At 39.7% G+C, this 24,851-nt stretch overlaps 1 protein-coding gene across 10 annotated transcripts in view; it reads left to right on the top strand.

Moving 5' to 3' along the window:
- The window catches only part of SFMBT2 (Scm like with four mbt domains 2), a 250,273-nt gene that overhangs the window by 164,583 nt on the left and 60,839 nt on the right, over positions 1-24,851 (top strand). For 8 of the 10 annotated variants that reach the window (XR_008492091.2, XR_008492092.2, XM_054436982.2 and 5 more), the window contains 3 exons: positions 2,758-2,905; positions 18,401-18,483; positions 20,961-21,056. Coding sequence is in view for 8 of the 10 variants with exons in the window: in XM_054436982.2 (XP_054292957.1) it covers positions 2,758-2,905; positions 18,401-18,483; positions 20,961-21,056 (327 nt within the window). In the remaining 2 variants the exon portion in view is untranslated. The remainder of the gene's footprint in view (positions 1-2,757; positions 2,906-18,400; positions 18,484-20,960; positions 21,057-24,851) is intronic. The other 2 variants (XM_054436983.2, XM_054436987.2) reach the window with 1 other exon arrangement.

Here is a 24,851-nt window from a genome sequence, read left to right as displayed (position 1 = left end):
GAGCCACTGCACCCGGCCTCTCTCACATTCTTATGCCTTTAAATAATTCTTATGCCTTTAAATAGTTGTAATATGTAATATTAGAATGTGTCTACTAATCAAAATTAATTTCAGCCCAAATATCTTTTTCTAGTTGGATAGACTTCCAGTGATAGTTGGTTTTTCACAGTAAATAATTTTCTCTAAATAGATCTTATTGAGGGGAGGGAGAAAGTATTTTTACTGATTTCTAAACTGTGTTTTCCTTTTTATTTTGCTTTTTCTTGCCCTTTGTAGCAAAGATAAAATAAGTCATGCTGTTTCGTATACACCCCTCCTTCTCTTATTGACCATGTTTTATATAATGCATGGATTAGGATGTGTGCATCTGTCTTTTAGAACCTAGTTAGGCACCTCTCCAGGTTCAAGACTCATCTCCGTGTAATGAGGTATCAGAATACTCTTAGCATAGAAGATATTTATAATAATTAAATGTATTTCTCTAAATATGGGGAAAGTACTTTGGAATATTATGTTTGAAAATATAACACACTGTGCTGTCATTACTCATCACAATGAAAGTTTCATTGTTTTTCCACCTTGGGCCTTTTCTTGGTGGCATAACTGTTGAAGAAATATGTAAATATTGTTACAACAAACAGACAAGGATGCAGACAGGCGTGTAGTGGATCCAGTATTAAATGATGAACCTTCAGCAGTCCAGCCAAGGTGTGTTTTTTGTGTTGAGATACTAGCAGATGGTGATGATGTCATCTGTGTAAGCGAAGTGTGTTGTATTGATTAGAGGAAAGGATACTGGCATTAGAAGCCTTGGGTTCTGTTTCTGTTTCTGCCATCTCTTAGCTGTACAGTCTTGGGCAAGTCAGTTAACTGCTCTGGGCGTTAGTTCTGAGTCCTGTGGGTTATGGACTGGATAGAGCACAAAACAGTGCTTTGGACCATTTAGGAACATGAGCCCTGATGGATTTGATGAAACTTACTAAGCTTTTCCTTTAGAGCATTCCCACATGAACATACATTTTAACGGTTGTGGAAATTCCTTCTTCACAGGGTACTGTGGCTCCACCAAAATCACATGCTCTTTATATATGTATGTGTGTTAGTATGTGTATATATGCAAGATAGACTAAATAACAGTAACTTAACAGATATTTATTGAGCATTCATAGGCTCAATTCTGGACAATGTTCCCATTGTGGAGCTCATATTTTAATGGAGGGAGACAGACTATAAACAGAATCAATAAGTAAATAAATCTAGTATGTTACATATTAAATGCTAAGGAGAAAAATACAGCAGGGCAGGGATGTTGGGGTCCTGGGGCTGTGCCCCCCGGTAGCAGTGAGGACTCCAGGAGGCCTTGGTGTTAGTTTCCCTGTTGGTAGGCACTTGGCTTTGCACCCTGAGCCAGATCACCGTGCATCAGTTTTCAAGACTGTCCAGTGGAGTCCAGGTGCCCAGCAGAGTGAAAATGATAGAAGTCAAAGGATTTTCATAATTCTTTGAGGTGGAGGGAGGATGAGATTCTCAACAGGGCTCTCGGAGATGACCTCACTGGGAAGGCCCCATCTGATCCTTTGTTGCTTGAAGTTGACTTTCACAGGCAAACCTTCAGTAAACTATTTGCCAAAATTAGCACAGGCAAGAACAGAAGTGAGTTTCCTTTCCTGCTTCACTTTGAACTAAATTGCTTCCAGAAAAAAAATGAAGGAGCCAGGAATCGTAGCTTTGTAAAACTCTCAAGGTTTCCTAAGAAAGACTGGGTTATGTCTGTTGAATTGGGAAAGGGATCTTTTTTTCTGGCCTGTTTTAGATACTAAGTTACTTAAATCCATCATGCTTTTCAGTAATGGTCCATCTGATTTTTACCCTCTGCTTGGTTTATCGGCATGTCTTGCTCTTATTTCTTCATTGATGTTTCTTCTTATATTCAGTGGACATTTATCCAGTTCCTGTGTACAAAGCACTTTATATGCATTTGGAAATACTTGTGTTAACAAAAAGACATCACTCTCCTCTAATAACTTATGTTCTATGGCAGTGGAAGACCGATGTGTTATCAGTCTAGGAAGGAATGAGAGTTTTCAATACAGAAGTTGAAGTCTGAAATTTTAGGAGCTCAGAGTGAGGGCGGTTTATTCTAGCCAGATCAGCAGCAATGAAATATGAGATGTACCTTGAAAATGCACTGTGTTTTGATAGCTTAAACATGGCATTGGGGGGTATTGTAGTCCATGAGGCTTAGTGTGAGTGATTTCCTCTCGGGCTGGAGGGTGGGGTGTTCTGAGGGATAAGGTGCAGGATGAGACTAGAAAGCTCCAAGCCAGATCTTGGAGATTCTTGAACGATCTGCTGTAAAGAGTTTGGTGCTGGCTTTGGACACTGAGAAACAGTTTCACTTTTCAGTTCCTGTCTTGGCTGTCATCTAAGCTGGGGTTTGTCTGTCTGACTTCCTCCGTTCATTTTTCTTCAAGCTATGGCCATTGGTTTACTTCTCTAAGTCTTTGATTTTGTTTATTCTCACTCTTCCATATAACCTAGTTATTTATCTTTCCATTAATAGGACCGCAGCGGTCAATTCTAACTTTTTATCAGCTGAATTAATTTAGTAATAGATGTTGAAAATGACAGTTTGTATTCAAATCATTTTGATGAACTATTATTAATTGCCTTTGGAAGCTCTGCCACTATTTTATACTAGCATTATATGTAACTCTGAAGAATTAACCTTTGGCTCCCCGCTTTTTTTTCTTTCAGGTTTTTAACAATCATTTTTTTCAAGTGACTATTGATGACCTAAGACCTGAACCAAGTAAACTCTCAATGCTGTGCCATGCAGATTCTTTGGGGATTTTGCCAGTACAATGGTGCCTTAAAAATGGAGTCAGCCTCACTCCTCCCAAAGGTTTGTATTCTGTGAAGGTGTGCAGGGTCTGGCGATTCAGGAGGGTGTCTTACTGTCATTGAAGTAACGCCTGCGTTAATCTGGGGAGGCTGGTTGTGTAAAAGGTTTAGATGTAGTAGAAATAGGGCGTTCTTCATCAGCTTGACATAGGTGTCAGTTACAGCTCCATCCCCTGGTGAGGCGAGCGGCCTTGGGCTTCTCACTTCTGTCCACAGGAGTTTCCCCATCCATTATCGCATTATTGATAGATGTGCTGCTGTTGTGTAGACATAGAGGGTGCAGCATTGCTAAGTGATTGAGCTCAAAGACTTGAAAGCGTCTGAGAAGTGGCTTTACAAATGTAACACAGTGTTGGTGAAGCATTTCTTTAGAGTGTTTATTTCCAATGAGCTAAGCTTTCTCCAGAGTCAATTTGCTTTCAGATATCCAAAAATTAGATGGTATAATACTTTAAAATAATTACATTGGGAGCCAGGATGCATTAAAATAATTTTAAATTGGGATTCAAGTGAGTGCCAGTCTTAGAGTTTACCAGTGTGGTTTGTTGTCCTCTATAGGCCTCAGGTTTATTCAGGAAGAAAGCAGTAAGATGAGAGGGGAGACTAAGAGAAGAATAATAAAGGTACAGTAAGAAGAAGAAAATTGGAAAAAGATGAGAAAAGTAAACTTATTGGAGAGGATTTTAACAGACAACCTTAAATAATAAGGGGTTTTTTACTAACCTTTCCGGATCTCTAGGGATTGGATTGCTTGGGACATTAACCCTACTGGGAGAATCATGCAGTTCCCACAGGTTAAGTCCCATCTTGCCTGGTGGCCTCGCCACTCTGTTTACATCATTTAATGGTGCCTGCCTGCTTACCTTTACTATGACTGTACTCTGCTGGGCTTTTATCTTCATTTTTCCCCATATTTGTCCTTATGGAGGAGATGCTTTTGAATATTTCCATTTCAGCTTTTGACTCTTTGGGTTAAAGTTGTACAGTCATGGAGTTCGGCCTAATGGTAGATGGTAAACTTACACAGAACACAGTTTACTAGTCACTGTTTTTAATGCCTAATTCATTCACTCCTCAAAGTGAACTATGAAGAATCTAAGTCACAGAGAGTTTATATAACTTGCACAGGGTCACTTGGATCATAGGTCTCCAGGCAGAGCTTGGGTCCTGGGACTGTGTCCCCTGGTAGCAGTGAGGACTCCAGGAGGCCTCGGTGTTTGTTTCTCTGTTGGTACACAGTGGCTTTGCACCCTGAGCCACATCACTGCTTCACTTTTCAAGACTGTCCAGTGGAGACACCTGTGGGAGTCTCCAGGTGCCAGCAGAGTTAAAATGATAAAAGCCAAAGGATTCTCATCCCTTTAATATGGCCTTGCAGGAGTCATATTATCAACGACCTATTGGTAGTAGGTGGGAAGTCCTTTGCTGCTGTGGAATTAGCCATAGGTCCTGTAGAGTTTGAACACCCCGTGGGCCATCTTCCTTTGCTTCTTTTGGACTATTCTCATGGAAGCGTGTGTGGGGAATGGGTCCTGTGTCATTGAAGGAAAACCTTTTCTAGATATGTAAATGCTACTTGTTAGACTTTGCTTATTCCTCAGTAGTATTAGAATCTATTATATTTAAGAATTCTGAAAAAATGGTTGGCTATTTCCTCATTGAGTGAAAAAAAGGAAAAGTATTTATATCAGCATTTTGGCTGCTTGATCACTCCGTTATGGCAGAGGTTTCATAGTTGTCAATGTTTTCAGAATTTTAAAATACATTTTGTATGAATTACATAAAAAGATCGTTGACATAGCTTAGAAGTTCACCAGGAAAATGGATGTGCCTATTGGATACTTGAGTTTTACAATATTAAGAAAATTGTTTTACATTAATGTAACTGAACTGTTAAACATTCAATGAAAGGACTGCACAAATATATGAAATTAAATATTTTTATATTTTAAGCTATTTAGTTATGATCATTTCTTCTCTTTTATCCAAATATTTGTGATATTTGGTGAGGTGAAATTGTCTTCCTGCATTCTTCCAAACCATTCTTTTCTCTTGTTAAAGTGAAATTTTCTTTTTCAAAAACTCAAAAGAATATTTCTTCATGGATATTATATGCAAATACATACTACACATCAGTAGAATATTGAGTAATGGTGGCTAGTACCTTCCAATAAGAAACTATAACTCTTTTTAAACCATTAAAGCATTCAAGAAGTAGTAAATATCATTAGTTCGGTATACTAGTCTGTTCTCATGCTGCTGATAAAGACATACCTGAGACTGGGTAATTTATACAGGAGAAGGGGTTTAATGGACTTACAGTTCCACACAGCTGGGTTAACCTCCTAATCATGGTGGAAGGCAATGAGGAGCAGGTGATGGCAGCATGCAAAGAGAGGGCTTGTGCAGGGAAACTCCTGTTTTTAAAACCATCAGATCTCGTGAGACTTATTCACTGTTATGAGAAAAACACAGGAAAGACCTGCCCCCATGATTCAATCACCTCCCACCAGGTTCCTCCCACGACACGTGGGAATTGTGGGAGTTACAATTCAAGATGAGATTTGGGTGAGGACACAGCCAAACCATATCATTTAAGAATGTGGTAAATATCGTTAGTTCAGGAATGTTTTCTTGAAATCATAGAATTTTTACTCGTAAACCAGTAAGAAAAAGACCAGCAACTTACAGGAATGTGGACAAAGAATAACCTCAGAAGAGCACACAATACAAGAAGCTCAGCGACTCTTGGGCAAACTTATCATAATAAGAGAAACACAGATGAAGAGAAATCCTATTGAAGTGGCGTCTGCTTATCAGATGAGACAGAAATCCCAAGGAGAAGGAACAGGAGAACCTCAGCTTAGCGAGACGGTGGAGGAATAAAGATTCTCAGACATTGCCATTGAGAGTGCAGGAAGGTGCAAGCTGTGTGGAAGGCAGTTTGGTGGATTTTGCTAAACTTTTATTTTCCCACTGACTCAGTAATTCCACTTCTGGAAATTTCCCCTTAAGTTATAATGTAGAGATCATCTGCATAAAAGTTTGTTTTTTTGCAGCATTATTTATAATAGCAAAAGAGTGGAAAAATTCAAGTACTTATCAGTAGGATATTGGTTAAATAGACTTTGGAGATCCTTCTAATGAGATCTGTGCCATTGTTGAAAAGAATGAGGGACCTCTCTATGAACTGATGTGGAAGGCTGTCCGAGATACACTGTGAGTGGTACAGTAGGTACCGTATGACACTTTCTATGTTAGAGAAGAGGCAAAACAGTACATATTAGTGTTTGCTCATATTTCTGTAGTTACATAAGAAACGAATGAGAATAATTATTAGTGTTTTTGGGGTATAGGGGACAGTGGTGGGGAATGTGGCATAAGGGATGAAGGTAGACATGACATGTAACAATACTATTTTTATCTTTTTTTCTTTTCTATCTAAATAAATGTATTACCTATTAAAAAATGAACATACATTATTAAAAATGGAGGGTTTTTATAACTGAAAGGGATCCTAAAGATGATTTCATCAACCTTACTTATTTTATATCTAGAGAAATTGAGGCTCAGTTGTGTTAAATGACTTTTCAAATCCTAGTGCAGGGGTGTTGGGTTAAAAACCCCAGACTTAAGATACCAAATCTAATGCTTTTTCTACACAACCGTATCCACACTTCACTGCTGTTCTGTCTTGCTGGTGTTTTGTAATGTTCATCCTTCTTAGTAATTCTAGAGAGTTTGGGGGACCTAAAGCAACCTAATTCATGTCAATGGACCATGGCTTTACACAATTCAGATGGTCAATATATCAAAGCAGTCAGAGAATTACAATTTTAGGGAATAATTTTACAAGGGACTGTGGTTAAAAGACAGTCATGGCTTCATTCATTGACTCCCTTACTCTCCTGTGAGAGTGCAATATATTTATTTTTGTAATTAAACTGAATGAGCATTTAGAGGAGGAGGTGGTGGTGTTGATTGTGGTAGTGGTGTTTTACGGTTTCCTTTTGAGGTGGTTGGTTTCACATCTTACATCTCAACACCGGGATTAAGAGTCATGTTGTAGAGATGTTTCAAAGACCATTCTTCACTTTATGAACGTATGCAAGTAGAAGCTTTTTTAAAAATAAAAGGTTGTTGTGTCTAAATTAAATTCTTAGTTTGACACATAGAATATGTGGGATTTATTATACATATTGCCAAGTGATTTCAGATGTTTTCAGGTGTGTATGTTTCCCATGAATGTATTGGGTTGTCTAGATTTCTGTTAAAAACATGGATGCTGCCTACAATTACAATGTGTTGCTCGACTTCAGAAAGAGGTTCGGAAACAGCTGTTGAAATGAAAGACTTCCGGTGGTGTAGGAGAAATATATGCAAATAACACAGATATTTTATTACATTGTTTTGACTCTGTTCCTACTTAAAAAAAAAAAAATTTGTCCTCACACCTTAGAGACAAGTGAGCTAGAGTGGAAAGGAGTTTTTCAGTGTGGCTTTCTGTGTAGTAAGGATTTTCCTGGTAAGCAAAAGTTAGAACATTGGAGATTTTACTCAATTAGTTTAAACCCAATAAACAGCAACTCAGTTTCATAGGCACTATGAAAAGTGATCAACAAGTAAGTAGATCACCTAAGCAAAAATGTGTATAGGTTATCAACCATGACATGCTATTTTAAAATTATTTCATTAACCTTTCTTGTGTAACATCAAAGATTAATTGTATACTTAGTGGAGGAAAAGTTCCACCCAGGAACTTTTGTAGAAAATGTTCAGCCTTTAAATTTCTGCTGTACAAGGTGTGAGCAAAGGCTGAAGTAATTGGCTTATGTTAGCACTTTGATTTGTCTCTTTTTGGCTGACCATTTAATAGACACATAAACCGTTAACACAATTTAGGAAGTAAAGGTGTATTTTAATTATTATTGAGACACAAAGCAGGGAACCCTAAGTGGTATTCTCTTTTCCTAAAGAAAAACCTCAGACACTGACTGATGAGCTTAATCCATTTTGTCACTCACGTTTCAGACATACCAAAGCGGGCAGAAAATAACATAGACACTCATGGCCCTACCACCTTGCTTCAACAGATGCTAACATTCTGCCTTGTTTGAGTCATGTTTTTCAACAATGAAATATGAAACATGAAAGCATTATGGATATAATGAAGACCAAGTCATCCTTAAGTCCTCTGTTTCTCATGCCCCGTACCTCACCTATCAGGGAGTCCCGTCCACATTTTCAGAGTCTCACCACTTCTCCTCACAGCCACCTGTCTCAGGCCACCAGTTTGTCTCACCTGGTTCCTGCAGCAGCCCCTTGTTTAACTCAGGGGACTCTCAACACTGCAGTCGGATCGATCGTGTTAGAACATAAACCATGGGTCCCTCTGCTCGGACTGTCCAGCGCCTTCCACCCCACCCTGTGTCCAAGTCAAGACTGTGGCAACAGCCTACAGCACCCAGCCGTGCTGACTTCCACTGCCCTGTCCAGCCTCATCTCCCGACTCCCTGCTCAGTCTGTCCTAGTCACTCTCATCTCCTTGACTTGGCACCTGCTGTTCCCTCTGCGCAGACACCCGTCACCTGACTCAGTCTTGACTCAAGTGCTGCCTGCTTGAAGTCATCTTTCTGGGCTTGCCTGTTCAATCTCAATAGCAAACCACCACTCCCAACATTTGCATCTCCTTCCCTGCAGTATGTTGCAGACCTTATCATGTAATACACAAATAAGTCGTATATACTTCCCTTGTTTGTCTTTTCATTCATCTCCCCCACTAAAATGAAAGATCCACAGCAGCAGCGGTGTTTGTCAATCGCTCACTAGTCATCCTCAGTAGCTGGAATAGTGGGTGGCACTTGGTAGGTATTTGTTGAGGTTGAATGAATTGAAACTCTGTCCGCATTCCCTCCCACCCCTAGCCCTTCACCCCTCATCCTCCAGAAGGTGAGCACCCTCCTACAGATTACATGCTTTTATGACATGACTGCATAGGCTTCTTTGTTTATGCCTTACCAGTATCATTGTTTTTATTACCGTCAAATTAAAATAGACCTTATTTGACTATATACATATATAATGCGCTATGCATATCTTTATGTAACTTTTTGTGTATTAACATTTTTCAGATTTTTTTCCATGTTGGGGCATGTAGATTGTTTATTCATTTTGCTTGCTTTATGAATATACTGTAATATTTGAAAATTCCATTTTCTGTTGGTGAACATTGAAGGGATTTCCAGGTTTCCCTATTGCAAGTGATCCCCAAATGTATGTCCAATGTCCCCAAGTGTAAGAGGTGCCTTCAGGGGATATTCCTAAATGTGGAATTGCTGGAATTCCATAGATAGTACCGAATACTCTCCACATTGTGTCAGTTTACATTTCTAACACGGTGTTTGAGCATTCCCATTTTGTGTCACCCTCCCTGTTTTGTGGTATTCCCAGGGTTAAGCATGGCCCCTCTGAGGGGAATGAAGTGGATCTCCTCGTTTCACTGAGGTGGTCCTGATCACTAGGATGGTTGAGCACTGCGTCCTACCCTTATTGGCCATCTGTGGTTTTCTTCTTCGGCCCATATTCTTTTGATCGTAGAAGTAGTTTATATATTCTAATATGAATTCTTTCTCAGCAATGTGCCTCACACATATAATAACCTAGTCTGGCTTGTTTCTTTGCTTTTTAATGGTTTATTATTATTATTATTATACTTTAAGTTTTAGGGTACATGTGCACAATGTGCAGGTTTGTTACATATGTATACATGTGCCATGTTGGTTTTTTAATGGCATATTGAAGTAGTAAATTGTAATGTAGTCAAACAGCCATCTTTCCCTGTATGCATTGTTTATATATCTTTAGCATTCCTTCCTACTGATGTGTTTTCTTTAAAACTCTTGCAGTTTTACTTTTCCATGTTTAGCTCTGTAACCTACTTGAAATTGATTTTTGTATTGGCATGAGGAAGGAAAACTATCTTATTTTTCTTGCTTGAATTGAATTGAAGTTTTTCATTTCCCCACTTGTCTCTGCATCATTTGTTGAATGGTCTGCTGTTTCCTCTTTGATTTATAATGCCACCACTGTCATGGATCCATCCCTTTGTGGGTGTGACTCTTAACCCTGTTCTTTGTTATTCTGTCTCTTCAGTCTGTTTGTATAGCCCTGAACAAATTGTTATTACTTTATAATAATATAGTCTTGATATCTATTAGTTGAGTCCCTTTTTTTTTATTTTTATTCAAAATTTCTTGGTTGTTTTTGGCAGATCATTCTTGTACATTAATTTTAGCATTGGTTTGTAAGGTTCCCATTGGATTTCAGCATTGCATTGAATTTATAGATTTAGAAAAATTGATATTTTCTTATATTATCTTTTTATAGCTTGCAATCTTTTCTTGGAATATTTCCTAGGTACCTTATCCTTCTGCTTACTGTGGCGAATGGGATTTCTTTTCATTTCTTATTGGCTGTCAGCTGGCATGAGAATACCACTAATTTTGTATATTTATGTCATATCTAGCTACCTTTCTAAACTGTCTCAAAAACAGTTTGTGTAAGATATGACTTATGTGATACTTGACAGTTCGGGAAAACTGTCTTACAAACCTATCTGGAGCTATTGATGTTGTTGGTGTTTTATTGAGTGTGAATTTATTTCCTTTAGTGGATATAAGTTTAGTCAGGGTAACCATTTGTGAGATAGTTTTGGTAATGTACGTGTATTTTACAGTATTGTCCATTTTAGCTGTATTTTCAGATTTATTGTCACATCATTTGGTCAGGTCAAGTTTATTTATTGAAGTATTCAGCTATTCTATATCCTCACTATATTTTTATCTGTTGTTCTGTAAATTTCCAAATGGTACTTTAAAATATCATTTTGAGATTGAGGATTTGTTAGCTTTTCTTTGTTTTTGTGATGGATGTTTGTGCAGGATGTGTATGTGGGGTGTGTGTGTGTGTCTAATATGTGATGTGTATGTGTAGTAAGTCTATGTGGTATGTGTCTGTATGTGTGTGCTGTGTGGTGAGTGTGTGTGTTTGAAGTTGTGTTAAGGTGTTCAGATTCAGGATCATTAGACTGGCGGAAGCGCTCTTTTTTCCTGATAAGGCATTTTGCATTGAAGTTCATTACTCTGGCCCTCCCTCAAGTTGGTCAGTTTCCTTATGTGGTTTGTGATTGTTGATTGTGAACTAATTTCAGTGGTGGTGGTTATTTATGTGGCAGTTCCATGTGCCCTGGGTTGAAGTCATCTCTTCAATCTATATTTATTTGTTACTGTCTCTATCCATCCACTAGGAAATAAACTTCATAGGATCAAGGGTGTTTTTTTAATCTCTTTTGTTCATTGCTGCATCCCCAGCACCAAAAACAATGTCTAGTCCATGAAGGTGTCCCTGATTATTCAAGGAATGAGTGGCTGAATTTGATATTAATTTCTCAGTCTGTGTCCCACGGAATTGGAAAGCTGGACCCCACATCCGTGTGTGCCACTGGCCTGGGGAAGTGCATGATCTCCTTTTTTCTTCTTCAGAACCCCAGGTAGGTAGCCCATCTCTGCTGCCTCTCCGATCCAGTCAGCTTAGTTTGTCTGGTTCTATTTTCATAGACTGGGCTACTGCCTGGGGCCAGCCATAGATAGTAGCCTCGGGTCCTCCTGCTCATCTCCCTTGAACCAGGCTGTCCTCTGCCCTCTGTGAGCTGCTGCACTGCTCAGTTCTGGCTTTCAGGGCTCTTTCAGGGTTTTTTTTTTTTTTTTTTTTGGTGTTTGGAGATTTTCTTCTCTTTTGACTTGGGCTATGTAATTTTTCACAAATGTATTTCATCTGATATCTGTAGGGAGACTGTCAGATTGTCCCACCCGGCTACTGGACTTGGAAGCAAGTCTCATTTCTATCTTTCTGATTCACTCTTGAGCAAAACGGTCACTTTTGATTGAAAAGAGTTGGAATAGTAAAATTCTCTAGGTCATTTTTAATATCTGAAAATACTTCTGATTATCCTTAAATTCTGTGAATTTAAGGATAAACATAAGAACCTTTTATGTTTATCCTTAAATTCACTTCATTCTTCAGGATCTGTAAGATATTTTTCCCATTGACAGCTGATATGTATATGATGTTAGACCCCATCCTGGGCACATACCTGTATCCCCTAACACTGTGGTTATAATTCAAAATAACATGTAGAACATTCCCTCAGCAGAGAAGTATATGAACTGTCATACCATGACCAAGATTAAGTACTTCTCACCATAATGTTTTAAAAGACAAGGAAGGTGGTAAGGCTAGTGCTTATATTATTGTCTTATTTATTTATCTTCCTTATTTTCTGGGTTTTTTTTTTTTCTGCACTGTTCCATGAACATAAAAACACAGAGTAATTCAACTGGGAATGAATGAAAGTGTCGCTTTTAAAGACCAGCATCAAGGAAGGCTTAAAATTGAACATCACCCAAGAATGTGGAGGTAGCTAGAAGATTTCAAGAGGGAGATTGTAGTTTTTTAGCAACCAGCATTGACAAGAACAAATGCTTTAGTCAGTCGCTGATGTTTGCTGTCCTGCCTGTAAGCCTGCAATGTACAGAAACTCCTTTGTGAAACAGATGGAGGCAATGTTGAGAAAGTTGTTTTCTGGAACAGACAGACTGGCTCCCAGGACCGGTTCTGCCAGCTGAGGTCTGTGCAATCTTGCCTCCCTGCCTGGGCCATGGGACATTCATCCCCTGAAGGGATGCCACAGAGCCCCTGGCTTTAGTGGGTGTTCAGGGAATGTTGGTTGCCTCAAAAACAATAAAAACTTGGGCTTGAAAGGAGAAAGATCAGCTTTCAATTGGAAGAGTAAGGCATTACAAAAATGCCCCGAAGTGCTGCTCTGTGAGTTGTGAAACTTTCTGGGAAAGGACTGAGAACCTGTTCTTAGAACTTAAGTTCTGTTGCATCAACATTTATGCACATATCTGGGTCCTGGTATGTGCTGACTTTGAAGATGATTGTATCACTTTTCCTTTCCAAGGGAGGTGGAACTGAAAACTAAATAAGCTTGCTGTTTACACATGCTCTTCTAACATTTAATAGAGTAAACATTCTCTGGGGTGAGGAAGATCTCTCTATGGAGCTGTTTGCTCTGCAGTGGTGAGATCTTCAGAGCCTTCTTTCCTCACTCTCTGAGTGCCCCTTCATCCTTGCTTTTACCTCACTGTGCTATCGGTGTCAGGCTGTGTGTCTGTTACTCCCTGTAGTCGCTGGAGCCTGAGGATTTTGACATGTTACCAAATTGACATCTACAATGGTTTTTTAAAGTTCCACTCCCACCACAAACACATGAAAGCGCCTGCTTCCTAACAGCCTTTAGAATGGTGGATTCTTAGTGTTGTTTTTCATTTTGCCAGCCAGGTAGATAGCAAACATGGTATTCCTTTGCTATTTTTATTTTTTATTAAGATTGTATATGTTTTTTTCTTAGCCACCCAGGATAGAAGAGGAGTTTTTATTCTTGCATGTCTCTTTTGTTAGAGAGAGAATTTTTTTCTGTAAACCCTTCTCCTACCCATCTTAAGCCTCCTGAAAAGGGCATATGGCTACCATGAGCATCTCAAGATGGTCCTGATTCACTTGCTCCAGGAACTGGATAAAGTCAGGATTCTACTGGCAAAGCTGGAGGAAGGCTGAGGGGAGGCAGTCATGGTGTATTTCATGTGTTGAGTGGACTCTGGATTGATCAGCCAGTGCCTTAATTACCATTTAAAATAGGGCAAAGATTCTGTGTTTTCAAATAATTTTTTATTATTGAAATAATTTAGTGATCATTATTGAAAACTTGGAAAAATACAAAGAGGTCAAAGAAGAAAGTAGCCAAGAGTCCCACCACCCAACAATTATTGTAATATTTATTATTAAGGTTTTTGTACATTTTCTCTGGTCTTCATCTTTGCATATTTTATATAAATCTAATAATTCTGTATATGTTTATAGCAGTCTTTTCATCTAAAGCCATAGCAGTTATTTTTTATGAATTTTTTAAAACTACATGTGGTTTCATGCCTGTGTGGCATTCCACAGACTTGGAGAAGTCCCATCTCATTTTCTGTTACTGCACAGAAGGTTATTTCATTTTTTTTCCTCCAGTGTTACCAATCATAATGCCGTAAGTGTCTTCATGTATAACACCTTTTTCAGGTTTTAGGGTCATTTTTATGGGATAAGTTCCCAGAAGTAAAATGGTTGTGTCAAAGGGTAGGATTTTTTTTTTTAATGCCAAATAGTTTTTCCAAAGAATTGTCCAGTTACACTGCCAATAATGATGTGTGCAAATAGAGCTGTTTTATGTCAATTAATTTGTATCCGAGGGAAATGGGTCATCAACCTCTTCGCTTTTGGACCTGTAAGGGTTGAAACTTCGTTCAGAATAAACACTAATAAAAGCTTAAATAAATCTAATGGTTGTGGTTCAACAGTCTCTCAGGGAAGCTTGCTGCAAAGTTTAATTGCCTAAGGGGTTTTATTTCCTTTCATTTTCTTCTCCCCTCTGCTATTTTCCTCCCTCCCTCCAGGTTTAAAATGTGTTTTCCTGGCCACAGTTAAGCCTTAGTACTTCTTGTTCTGTCTTTGTTGATTAATGAGTATAATTGACCCTGTCATCTCTATTATAGCATCCACAGCAATTTGTTTTTATGTCACAGTTATTTTCTGAGCTGTCACAAAACTGCCTTACAAAGACAGCTCATTATCAGCCCAAAGGAAAAGAATTTGAAATGATGAAGTGAGTAAAGGTCCCAAAGAGGAGGAGGAGGAGGGGATGGAGGAGTCTAAGCTGTTGGAATGTCAAGGAAATGAGCATGTTCTAGGGACAGAATAATTAACTGTTGCTTACAACATAGCCAGCAAGACTTGATTTTATCTAGAAATTATCAGATTAGAAATGGCTCTCCATAGACAGAGTGTGGAGGATTGGATGAATAGATAGAAGGCTTGAATGTAGGTCCAAGAAAACACAGGGCATGACATTTTATAGAATGGGTTGAAGCTCATTAGAAGTTAGTTATAGAAAGCCCAGCTTAACATCTCTGTGTAGGGAACAGGGGTGACTTCCAGGTTGGAAAGTTTTATCTGAACATACATGGACCATAAAGATTACCCACATGCCAGGCTGTGTCAGAAAATGCTTTGCTATTTTTCTATATAGTTTTCTCTCATTTCCCTCCTCCCCACCCCAGGGATCTCATCTAGTTTTCTTCACTCTTGAAATTAACTCAGGAAATAGCAGAGGTCCAGGAAGAGATAGTGGAACAGAAGGAGATCTTGACTTTAACAAAGTCCATCTTCCAAAACCCCAGGCAGACGGGATCATTGTGTTTCAGAGATGTGTCTTCATGGATGGAGTCGTGAGGTCTTCTTAGAGGAATGCCTTGTTAGGTAACTGCTCATCATCCAGCCACGTTACACTTTTCTTTTAGGAGCAGAGAAGAGAATTAACCACAGAGAGTTGGGGGGAAAAAAATCCTTAGTAGCAACAGTAAAATAATTAGTAATGGTGGCTCTGAATCATAGAGTGCGGCAGCAGAGGGATCTAAAAGCTTTTCTCTTTATTTACTTTATTTTATTTATTTTTATTTCGTGCTTTGAGAGACAGAGTCTTGCTCTGTTGCCCAGGCTGGAGTGCAGTGGTGTGATGTTGGCTCACAGCAACCTCCGCCTCCGGGTTCAAGCAATTCTCCTGCCTCAGCCTCCTGAGTAGCTGGGATTACAGGCACGCACCACCACTCCCGCCTAATTTTTGTATTTGTAGTAGAGATGAGGTTTCATGATGTTCGTCAGGCTGTTCTCAAACTCCTGACCTCGTGATCTGCCTGTGCCTCAGCCTCCCAAAGTGCTGGGATTATGGGTGTGAGCCGCCGCGCCCAGCCGCTTTTCTTTTTATTTTGTGAATTTGTAGATGAGGAAAGTGGAGCACAGAAGATTTAATCTACTTTTTCCTGGCTCCCTCCCATTACTGGGAGAGCTGGGTCTTAACCCAGATAACCTCTTCTCCAGTTCCAGGCCCTTTGTCCTGTTAGGAAACTTCTCCGTTTGACGTGTCTTGAGGCTAATTCTTCTACAGTAATATGAGGCTTTGATCCAGACAGCTCCAGAGAAACTACGCTCAAAGTGGAGGGTTTTCTTAATTGTAGAGAAACTCACATTACATTACCTTGTTTGTGAGATGTGTTCTGTTGTGTTTAAAAAGGTTCAGAAGAAAGTCGGCTTTGGTCCTGTCTAGAAACCTTTGATGCAGGAGCCATTTAGCTGGAGGGGAGCTTTAGAGAGAAGGGCAGGAGCAAGGGCAGGTGGAAGAACTCGAAGAACCTCTTTGAAAGTGGCTGGAAAGAATTTTCAGTCTTTATAGAATGAAACAGCTGTCTTAAGAAAGAAGGGGACCTGCCACTGATGGTCAGCAGGATATGGGAAGGTCACAGGTCAGTCTCTGGAACCCAAGAAGCACAGCTGCTTTTTTGCTTAACTGTCACCCTCCCATCTTAAAAAAAAAAAAAAAAAAAAATATATATATATATATATATAGGGCTGGGCAGGGTGGCTCATGTCTGTAATCCCAGCACTTTGGGATGCCAAGGTAGGCGGATCATAAGGTCAGGAGTTCGAGACCAGCCCGGCCAATATGGTGCAACCTCGTCTCTATGAAAAATATAAAAATTAGCCAGGCGTGGTGGCGGGCACCTGTAGTCCCAGCTACGCAGGAGGCTGAGGCAGGAGAATTGCTTGAACCCGGGAGGCAGAGCTTGCAGTGAGCCGAGATTGTGCCACTGCACTCCAGTCTGGGTGACAGAGCGAGACTCCGTCTCAAAGAACAAAAACAACAAAAAATAGGATATATTGAGCTTGCTTAATGAAAATAATTCGTATTCTTTGCTTGGGAATACAAGTGGAGGCAACCAGTATCTTCAGTATCTTGAGTTTCTTTTTTTTTTTTTTTTGAGATGGAGTCTTGCTCTGTCACCCAGGCTGGAGTGCAGTGGGGAGATCTCAGCTCACTGCAACCTCCGCCTCACAGGTTCAAGCAGTTATCTGCCACAGCCTCCCGAGTAGCTGGGATTACAAGCACCCACCACCACGCCTGGCTAATTTTTGTATTTTTAGTAGAGAAGGGGTTTCACCATCTTGGCCAGGCTGCTCTTGAACTCCTGACCTCGTGATCCACCCACCTCAGCCTCCCAAAGTGCTGGGATTACAGGCGTGAGCCACCGCGCCTGGCCTATCTTGAGTTTCTTTAATAAAGAATTTCCATAGTCCCTCTGCATCTGATTTAGTAACTAAAAGTCCTTATGATAAGTGAATTTGCACTCATAGAATCTGTGACAATATGGGGAAAAGAAACTGGGGGATTTGGATAAAAAAACATAAGAAATCTCTTAGAGATTTACTTCACGTAGATTTCCACCAACAGAGAGCACTGTCAATGATGAGACTAGGGGCATTTACACACTTCAGTGAATCACAGTTGGACTGTGTTTTTTCTTTGCTTGTTTACAGGAAGGTTTTGACACCTCACTCCTTTTTCCTTGCCTGTCCATTGGTTTGATTTTGTGCCGATGAGACTCCCATGAAGAGGCATTTTCCTCCCTGGGTTATGCCTTTCTTAGGTATAATTCAGGCCTCTTTTCTCTCACCTCTTCTCCTGTCTTGCCATGGTCATGATGGACATTTATATAGTTGCATCTTCCCCAAAAAAATGAAGTGAATATAAAGAAAGAAAGAAGGAAAGAAGCCACTTTAGTAGGATCTGTATTTGGTTCCATTTAGTGTATATGAAGAGTTGTTGTTCAGATGCCTCTCTCAGTATATCCAAACCGCCCCCAGAGCTTTGCAGCAGAGACCTGCCTCCCGCAATTCTCATGTTCCTTCAGCCTCAGCAGGTCAGTTCCAGGGCAACATTTGCCTTCCTTCCCTCATTTCTCTGGGAGCTTTTCTCTCCAAACCCTCTACTCTTTGTTGCCCTCTTCTCTACCTTCTGTTACTTTTTAAAAAGTTATCCCTGGTACTGTTTTGTTTCTTTTTTTTTTTTAATTTCCCAGTAAAATCTCATGTTTTCCATAAAGACACTGAAAAGTAAGCTCCCACGACCTCAGGCTTCCCATGAAGGGAGATGTCATTGGCTATTTCTGCACAGTGAGTGGTGAGAGTGTGTTTTATGTCATATCCTGGCTCAGCTCTTCCCCCTTATGGCAAATCCCCCCACCTGCTGGTGCTGCCATAGGTAAGTTCCACCATTCTTCACCTGACTTCAGATAGCGTGTTATAATAACGATGCTTTACCTGTGTTTAGTACTTTAATTTTTCCAAAATATTTCATCTGAGCTTGTGGAATCTGAAGTGCTGTTAGGCATCAGAGGACATTATCTTTTGGGGGCCTAAACTTTCACCCCTTCTGATTTTGCTCATCTGTCTGGGATTTTGCTTAATGTACGCTGTTTTATCTGTGTTTTGTCATTCCCAGGTTACTGTGGCCAGGACTTCGACTGGGCAGATTATCACAAGCAGCATGGGGCACAGGAAGCCCCTCCCTTCTGCTTCCGAAATGTAAGAAGCTTCTCTCTTACCTAATTTTTAAAAATGATAGATTTTGTCTACCATAAGTTTTATAACTTGCTTTTTATTGATGAAGCACAGTTGGAGTATTACAGTGCACTGGAGAACTACAAAATGTCTGTAGTTTTTGGAAAGCTCTGCTTTCAGGTTGTATATTTGCTAGGGTGATGCTGGTCTGTGCTAACAAATTGACTAATAAATGCACAGTGGCTGGAACATGCTAAAAGGTGATGGCCAAGTCTCACCTATGGAAGAGCCCAAGGTTTTCCTGATTAGTAGGTGGTTCTCATCATGGTGAGTAACCTAGCCAGCAGAAGGAAAAGAAATGAAGGAGAAGGTATCGCTAGCTCTAAATACTGCAGCCTGATAGCAGTGTATGTTACTGCTGTTTACTTTCTACTGGTGGGAGCTCTTTGCTTGGCTGCACCATGTCACAGGTGAGGCCAGTAAGTGGGTCCTGCCTGGGCTTGCTGCCCAGCTGTGATTCTGAACTCTGGAGTGAAGAGGACACATTTTGGTGGACGGCTGGCCATCTGTTCCCCTGTTAGAGGAACACTTGCTGTGTAGCATCTTATCCACGAACCCATTGATAGGAGAGTCTTTGCTCTTGAGGCCTAGTCTTAAAATGCAGTCTTATTTTGATGGCTTTAATACTTTCTTTGATGTCCAGTAAGATGCTAGTGACTTCTGTGCTTTGCTTACTTTAAGCTACTACCTGGTTCATATAGAGCTTATTGGAACATAGTAATAGGATTTTTGTGACACATACATAAAGTGGCAATGAGTGTGTGTGTGTGTGCACATGTGTGTACTTACAGAGTTATAGGAGGTCGTTTTATAGACTACAGTCATGCATTGCTTAATGCTGGGGGTATGTTCTGAGAAATGCATCATCAGGCCGCTTCATTGTTGTGTGAATGTCATAGAGTGTACCTTGTACCTACACAGGCCTAGATGGTATAGCCTATACTACATACAGCTTTGAGATTCATCCATGGCCTGGATGGTATAGCTTATACCACATAGCCTAGGTTATGTGGTATAACCATATAATCATATGGGACCACCATTGTATACGCATTTCATCATTGACTGAAACGTCACTATGCAGTACATGACTGTAGTTTACAAAATTATCAATAATTCTTCAATCCTAGGAACTATGAGTAGAGATATCAGTTATCTCTGTTTTAAGAATTAGGCTTAAATATATAGTCTACTGTGTTCAACATGCTTTTAGTTAGGAAAGTTAATTTATGTTAAGACAAAAAGATTATAGTCTCCTCTTAATTGAGATCTGTAACAACAGTGCAAAGCACTCTCTGGTCAGAGACTTGTTTGCTGAGCATGTCTTCCTGGAGCTTGCGGGTTCTTTGCTGCCGCATTGTTGTTGCACTCTAGACGTAACAATATGAAAAACGAAGCAAGAAAGGGGTGGCTGCATAGGCAGAAGTTCAAAAGTGAGTGCAAGTCAAAATCAGAGTTTGGAGGATTCAGTAGGTTGATGATTGGGTCAGCTCGTACTTGTAAATACAGAAGCGCATCAGCAGCAAGGTTGGAAATCAAGGATCCTTCTAATATTGAACGACCTTGAGAAGCAGCTCAAATCTCAGTCAAGTTCTCTCCTTATCTAGGCTGCTTGGAGTCTGCTTAGCACCTACATGATCCAGGGAGCAGTCAAAAATCTAGGCAGAATTTACACATAGAATTTGTGGTTCCCAGTCCTGGCTCTCTGCAGGATTGCCACTGAATGATGTTGCCTTTGCACAAGAGCAGTTTCTCTGCATCTTGAAGAACCGAATGGTGTGTGTTTAGGTGACAGGGCCAGCTACATAGCCATGCCCCCATGAGGACTGCAGCTGGTTAACTCTGAAAGCTTTGATGTCCTGTGCTGTCTTGACTTCTCACCATACTGATGTCACAGTCACAGAATCTGCTGGCTTGTCTGCTTTCATTGGGGGCCGTGGAAACATCTTGTAGCACCGTAAAACCCTTGAGATTGTGTTTTGTACCTGACAAGGTACAAAGAGAAATATTCCTTCCCCAAATCATTAACTTTTGGAAGAAAATCCTTCTCTCTCTCTTTCATTGTATATTTAAAGAGTGATTTCTTCTATGGCAACATAGTCCTAGTCCCACTAAAGCTTCTTTTTATCAGTCCTCTGTTCCCATTCACAGCCAGGAGTTGTCCACATGGCTTTGAATGGTAGAGTAAATCACCACGTTCCCAGGTGGCTTCTGAGCTTTCAGAATTTGTCCACCAAGATGCCCTCTGTTTAGATGAATCTGCAGGCGTGTTCAGTAGGAATGTCTTTGTTTCTGGCACTCCGTTTATGTAATAGATAGGATTGTTGACATATGCATTGGATTGGTGGTACTTTGCTGAATTTGTTAGCTTGCTATAAGTGCTCTTTAATGGAATGCGTATTACGACTTCATTTTTTAATCACACATCTCCTGTGTATTAGAGGAGAGCTAGTGTGGAATTGGATGCATGGAAGACATTTCCCCAGGGATGTTTAACAGAGGCTGTTATGAAAGGAATCGACACACTAAAATGCTTGGTAAATAAACTCCCAGGTAACAGTTTTGCTATTGATCCTTTATAAATTATCCTCAAGCAGTAGATTGAAATGAAAATAGGTTATGTGGTTGTAGCTTTCCCTTGTTAAGAAGGATAATTGCATTTTAATGTACTTAGAGGTTTCTCAAGCGGCCGATGGGATTGTATTTTCAGAAGGAAGCTCAATACATAATAGCTGTGGGTGAGGCCATGTAACTTGCTGAAACAAATAGCCCACCTAGAAGATCTTTGCTTCCTATTTCCAAAGAAACGTAAAGGCATGGAGCCAGTTGATTTCTTAACATGCATTGGATCACTTTTTTCAGGTTACATAAAGATATAATTGTATTTTTCAAATTAAGTTTTAGAAAAGACACATAAATGTGAACTACCTTGATTTCTTTCCACAACTCAGAAAAAGAAGTAGTCTCTGTTACTTACAGGAACCTGTTTATCTTGGTATCCATAAGTATATAAATCTATAGTATTGTAACATGTCTGATGATAATTTATAGTAGTTGGCAATTTGGGAAAATTTTATATTTATTTTAAAATAATGTTTTCAGTATTGGCTGAGTAAGCTCATACTGAATTGACTCTTCTGCACGTAGAGCAGCTCTAAAGTCTGGACACAGGACCAAAAACGACTATTTGAAGGTAGTGGAACGTGAACAAAAGCAGGGAGGAGAACAGGAGACTGGAAGAAGGGAATAGCATGGGAGAATTGTACCATTTTTTTCAGACTTTTAGCTTGAGGGCAGCCACAGTTGACAACATGTGGGAGAGTGATATAAAATTCATGGTCTCTCTGGCCTGATGAACCACATTACAAAGTTTGGGCAACCACAGATCCTGGAAAGTGTGGGGAGACTCAGACAGTGGAGAGCCAGGTCCGGGAACCCCAGATTCCATGTGTAAATTCTGTCTAGGTTTTTATGGTGATCCCTGAATCATGTAGGTGCCAGGAAGACTCCAAGCAGCCTAGGAGAGGTGAACTCAATTGAGCTTTGAGCTGCTTCTCAAGAGGTAGAGTCTGTAGTTTCAGTCCAACCAAGGTGATAGCTTGATAAAATAGAAAAGTTGACACTCTTGGTAGGAATATAACGTAATCCAGAGTCGCCACAACATAACATTTTAAAATATCCATTCTTTAATTCCCACATTGCTCAAGACAAATGGGAAAATCAGCCTCATTCCCAATAGAAAAGAAGAAATGGGAAAATCAGCCTCATTATCAATAGAAAAGATAATCAACATAGACTAAACCAAGCATAGACTAAACCCATCATGACCCAGGTGTTGGAATGAGCAGACAAGTATTTTCAAGCCCCTATTGTAACTAAGTGTGATGTAAAGCAGTGGTCCTTTAAAGAGTGGTCCTGAGACCAGCAGCCTCAGTATCACCTGGGCACTTTTCAGAAATACACATTCTCTGGCTCCACCTACAATCAACTGAATCAAAACGTTGGGAAGAAGCCCAGAAGTTTATATTTTTAAAAGATTTTCAAGGGGATTCTGATCCTAAAGTTTAAGAACTGTAGATATAAAGGAAAATATTCTTATAATGAATGAAAAGATAGGAAGTCCCAGAGAAGAAGTAGAAACTGTAAAAAAGAGAAATTCTAGAACTCAAAAATACAACATTTGAAATCAGCAAATTTATTGGATTAGCTTAATTGGGATGAGAGAGGAAAGAGTCCATGACCTTGAAAATAGAAATTATTTTGTCTGAAAAACAGAAGAAGATGGGCAGGGAAATGAAGGACAAATGGAATCTCAGGATCTGAGGGACAATTATTATGTAGAATTGAAAACCCAAAAGAGGTGGCTGAATAAGAATAAAAAAAGACATTTCATCAAAGAAGATGTGTGGATGACAGAAAAACATGCTCAGCATCAGTAGTCAGCAGGGCAAATGCAAGCTAACACCACCATGAGATACCACTAGATACCTATTACAGTGGCTGAATTTTGAAAAACTGGCAATACCAGGTGCTGATGAGGATGTGTAGCAACTAAAACTCTCACACACTGCTCATGGGAATGCAAAATGCTGTAGCAACTTTGGCAAACATTTTGGCAGCTTCTTAGGAGGTTACACATTCATTTACCATATGCTCTAGCAGTCCCATGTCTAAAGAAAGGCAAACTTAATGGTACGGGTTGAATTGTGCCTCCCTTAAATTCATATGTTCAAATCCTAACCCCCAATACCTCAGCATGTGAGTGTCTTTGGAGATACGGTCTTTAAAGAAGTAATTAAGATAAAATGAGGTCCTATGGATGGACCCTCATCCAGTGTGACTGGTGTCCTTATAAGAAAAGAGAGAGCCAGGCTCAGTGGCTCACACCGGTAATCCCAGCACTTTGGGAGGCCAAGATGTCAGGAGTTCGAGATCAGCCTGGCCAGCATGGTGAAACCCCAACTCTACTAAAAATACAAAAAACTTAGCTGGGCATGGTGGGGCATTCCTATAGTCCCAGCTACTCAGGATGCTGAGGCAGGAGAATCGCTTGAACCCAGGAGGCAGAGGTTGCAGTGAGCTGAGATCATGCCACTATACTCAAGCCTGGGTGACAGAATGAGACCCTGTCTCAAAAAATAAATAAATAAATAAATAAATAATAAAAAAAAAAAGAAGAAGAATAGGGATTGAACCCTAGGCAGATCTTAATGGCTTAGCTAGTTTCTCCACCTATAAAAATCAGGACACTCTTAATGCTGTTTGTGTTAGGTAATTAACAGCTGTAAAGCATGCTGAAAGTAGAAACTGCTAAATACACACAGAGGCCTGACCACATGAGGACACAGGGAGAAGACAACATCCACAAGTCAAGGAGAGAGACCTCTGTGACACCCTGATTTCTGACTTCCAGCCTCCAGGACCATGACAAAATAAATTTTTGTTGCTTAAACTTCACAGTCTGTGGTATTTTGCCACAGCAGCCTGAGCAGATTAATATACTTATGTTTACATGAAAAGTTGTACCAGAATGTTTAATGTTTATGGCAGCTTTAATCACAATCACTGGAAACGACTCAAATGTCCTTTAACTGGTAAGTGGATAGATAAGCTATGGTGCATCTGTAGAAACTACTCAGCAAGAAAGCAGGACAAACTTCCATTTCATGTAATAGCATGAATTAATCTCAATGTATTATGCTGTGAAAGAAGCCAGAATCGAAAGGCTACAGATAGTGTGAGTCCATTTACATGACTTACAGAATAAAATGGGGATTCTGATCCTAAAGTTTAAGAACTATAATTATACAGGAAAATTTTCTCATAATGAGAATATAAAGAAATACAAAGGAAATTATAAGAACAGAAAACAGATTGGTGGTTGCCAGGAATTGAGTGCTTTGGAGGGACTGATTACCAAAGGGCCCCAATGCAAGGGTATTTTGGGGGTGAAGGGATGGTTCTGTGTGTTGATTGTGGTTGTAGCTGCATAATGAAATTCACTGGTCTCACAGCCCTACCCTCAGAGAACAGTATACCCAAAAGACTGAATTTTACTCTATGTAAAAATGTTTAAAGTGATCTTAAAAAGATAGCAATAAACAAAAAGCAATAAACAATAGCAATAAACAAAATTAGCAATAAACAAAAAGAACAAAGGAAAATAATAGCAATAAACAAAAAGAACAAGGGAAAATAAAGATAATTTCAAATAAAAGAAAACCACAAGAATTCATCATCAAAAAGAACTACACTATTATGAAAAAATCTTTTTTTTTTTTTTTTTTTTTTTTCATTTGAGACAGAGTCTCTGTCGCCCAGGCTGGTGTGCA

The sequence above is a fragment of the Pongo pygmaeus genome, chromosome 8 (genome assembly GCF_028885625.2).
Source record: "Pongo pygmaeus isolate AG05252 chromosome 8, NHGRI_mPonPyg2-v2.0_pri, whole genome shotgun sequence".
Lineage (NCBI taxonomy): Eukaryota > Metazoa > Chordata > Mammalia > Primates > Hominidae > Pongo > Pongo pygmaeus.
The sequence above is the reverse complement of the archived record's forward strand: the minus strand, read 5'-3'. Positions and strand labels throughout refer to the sequence as shown.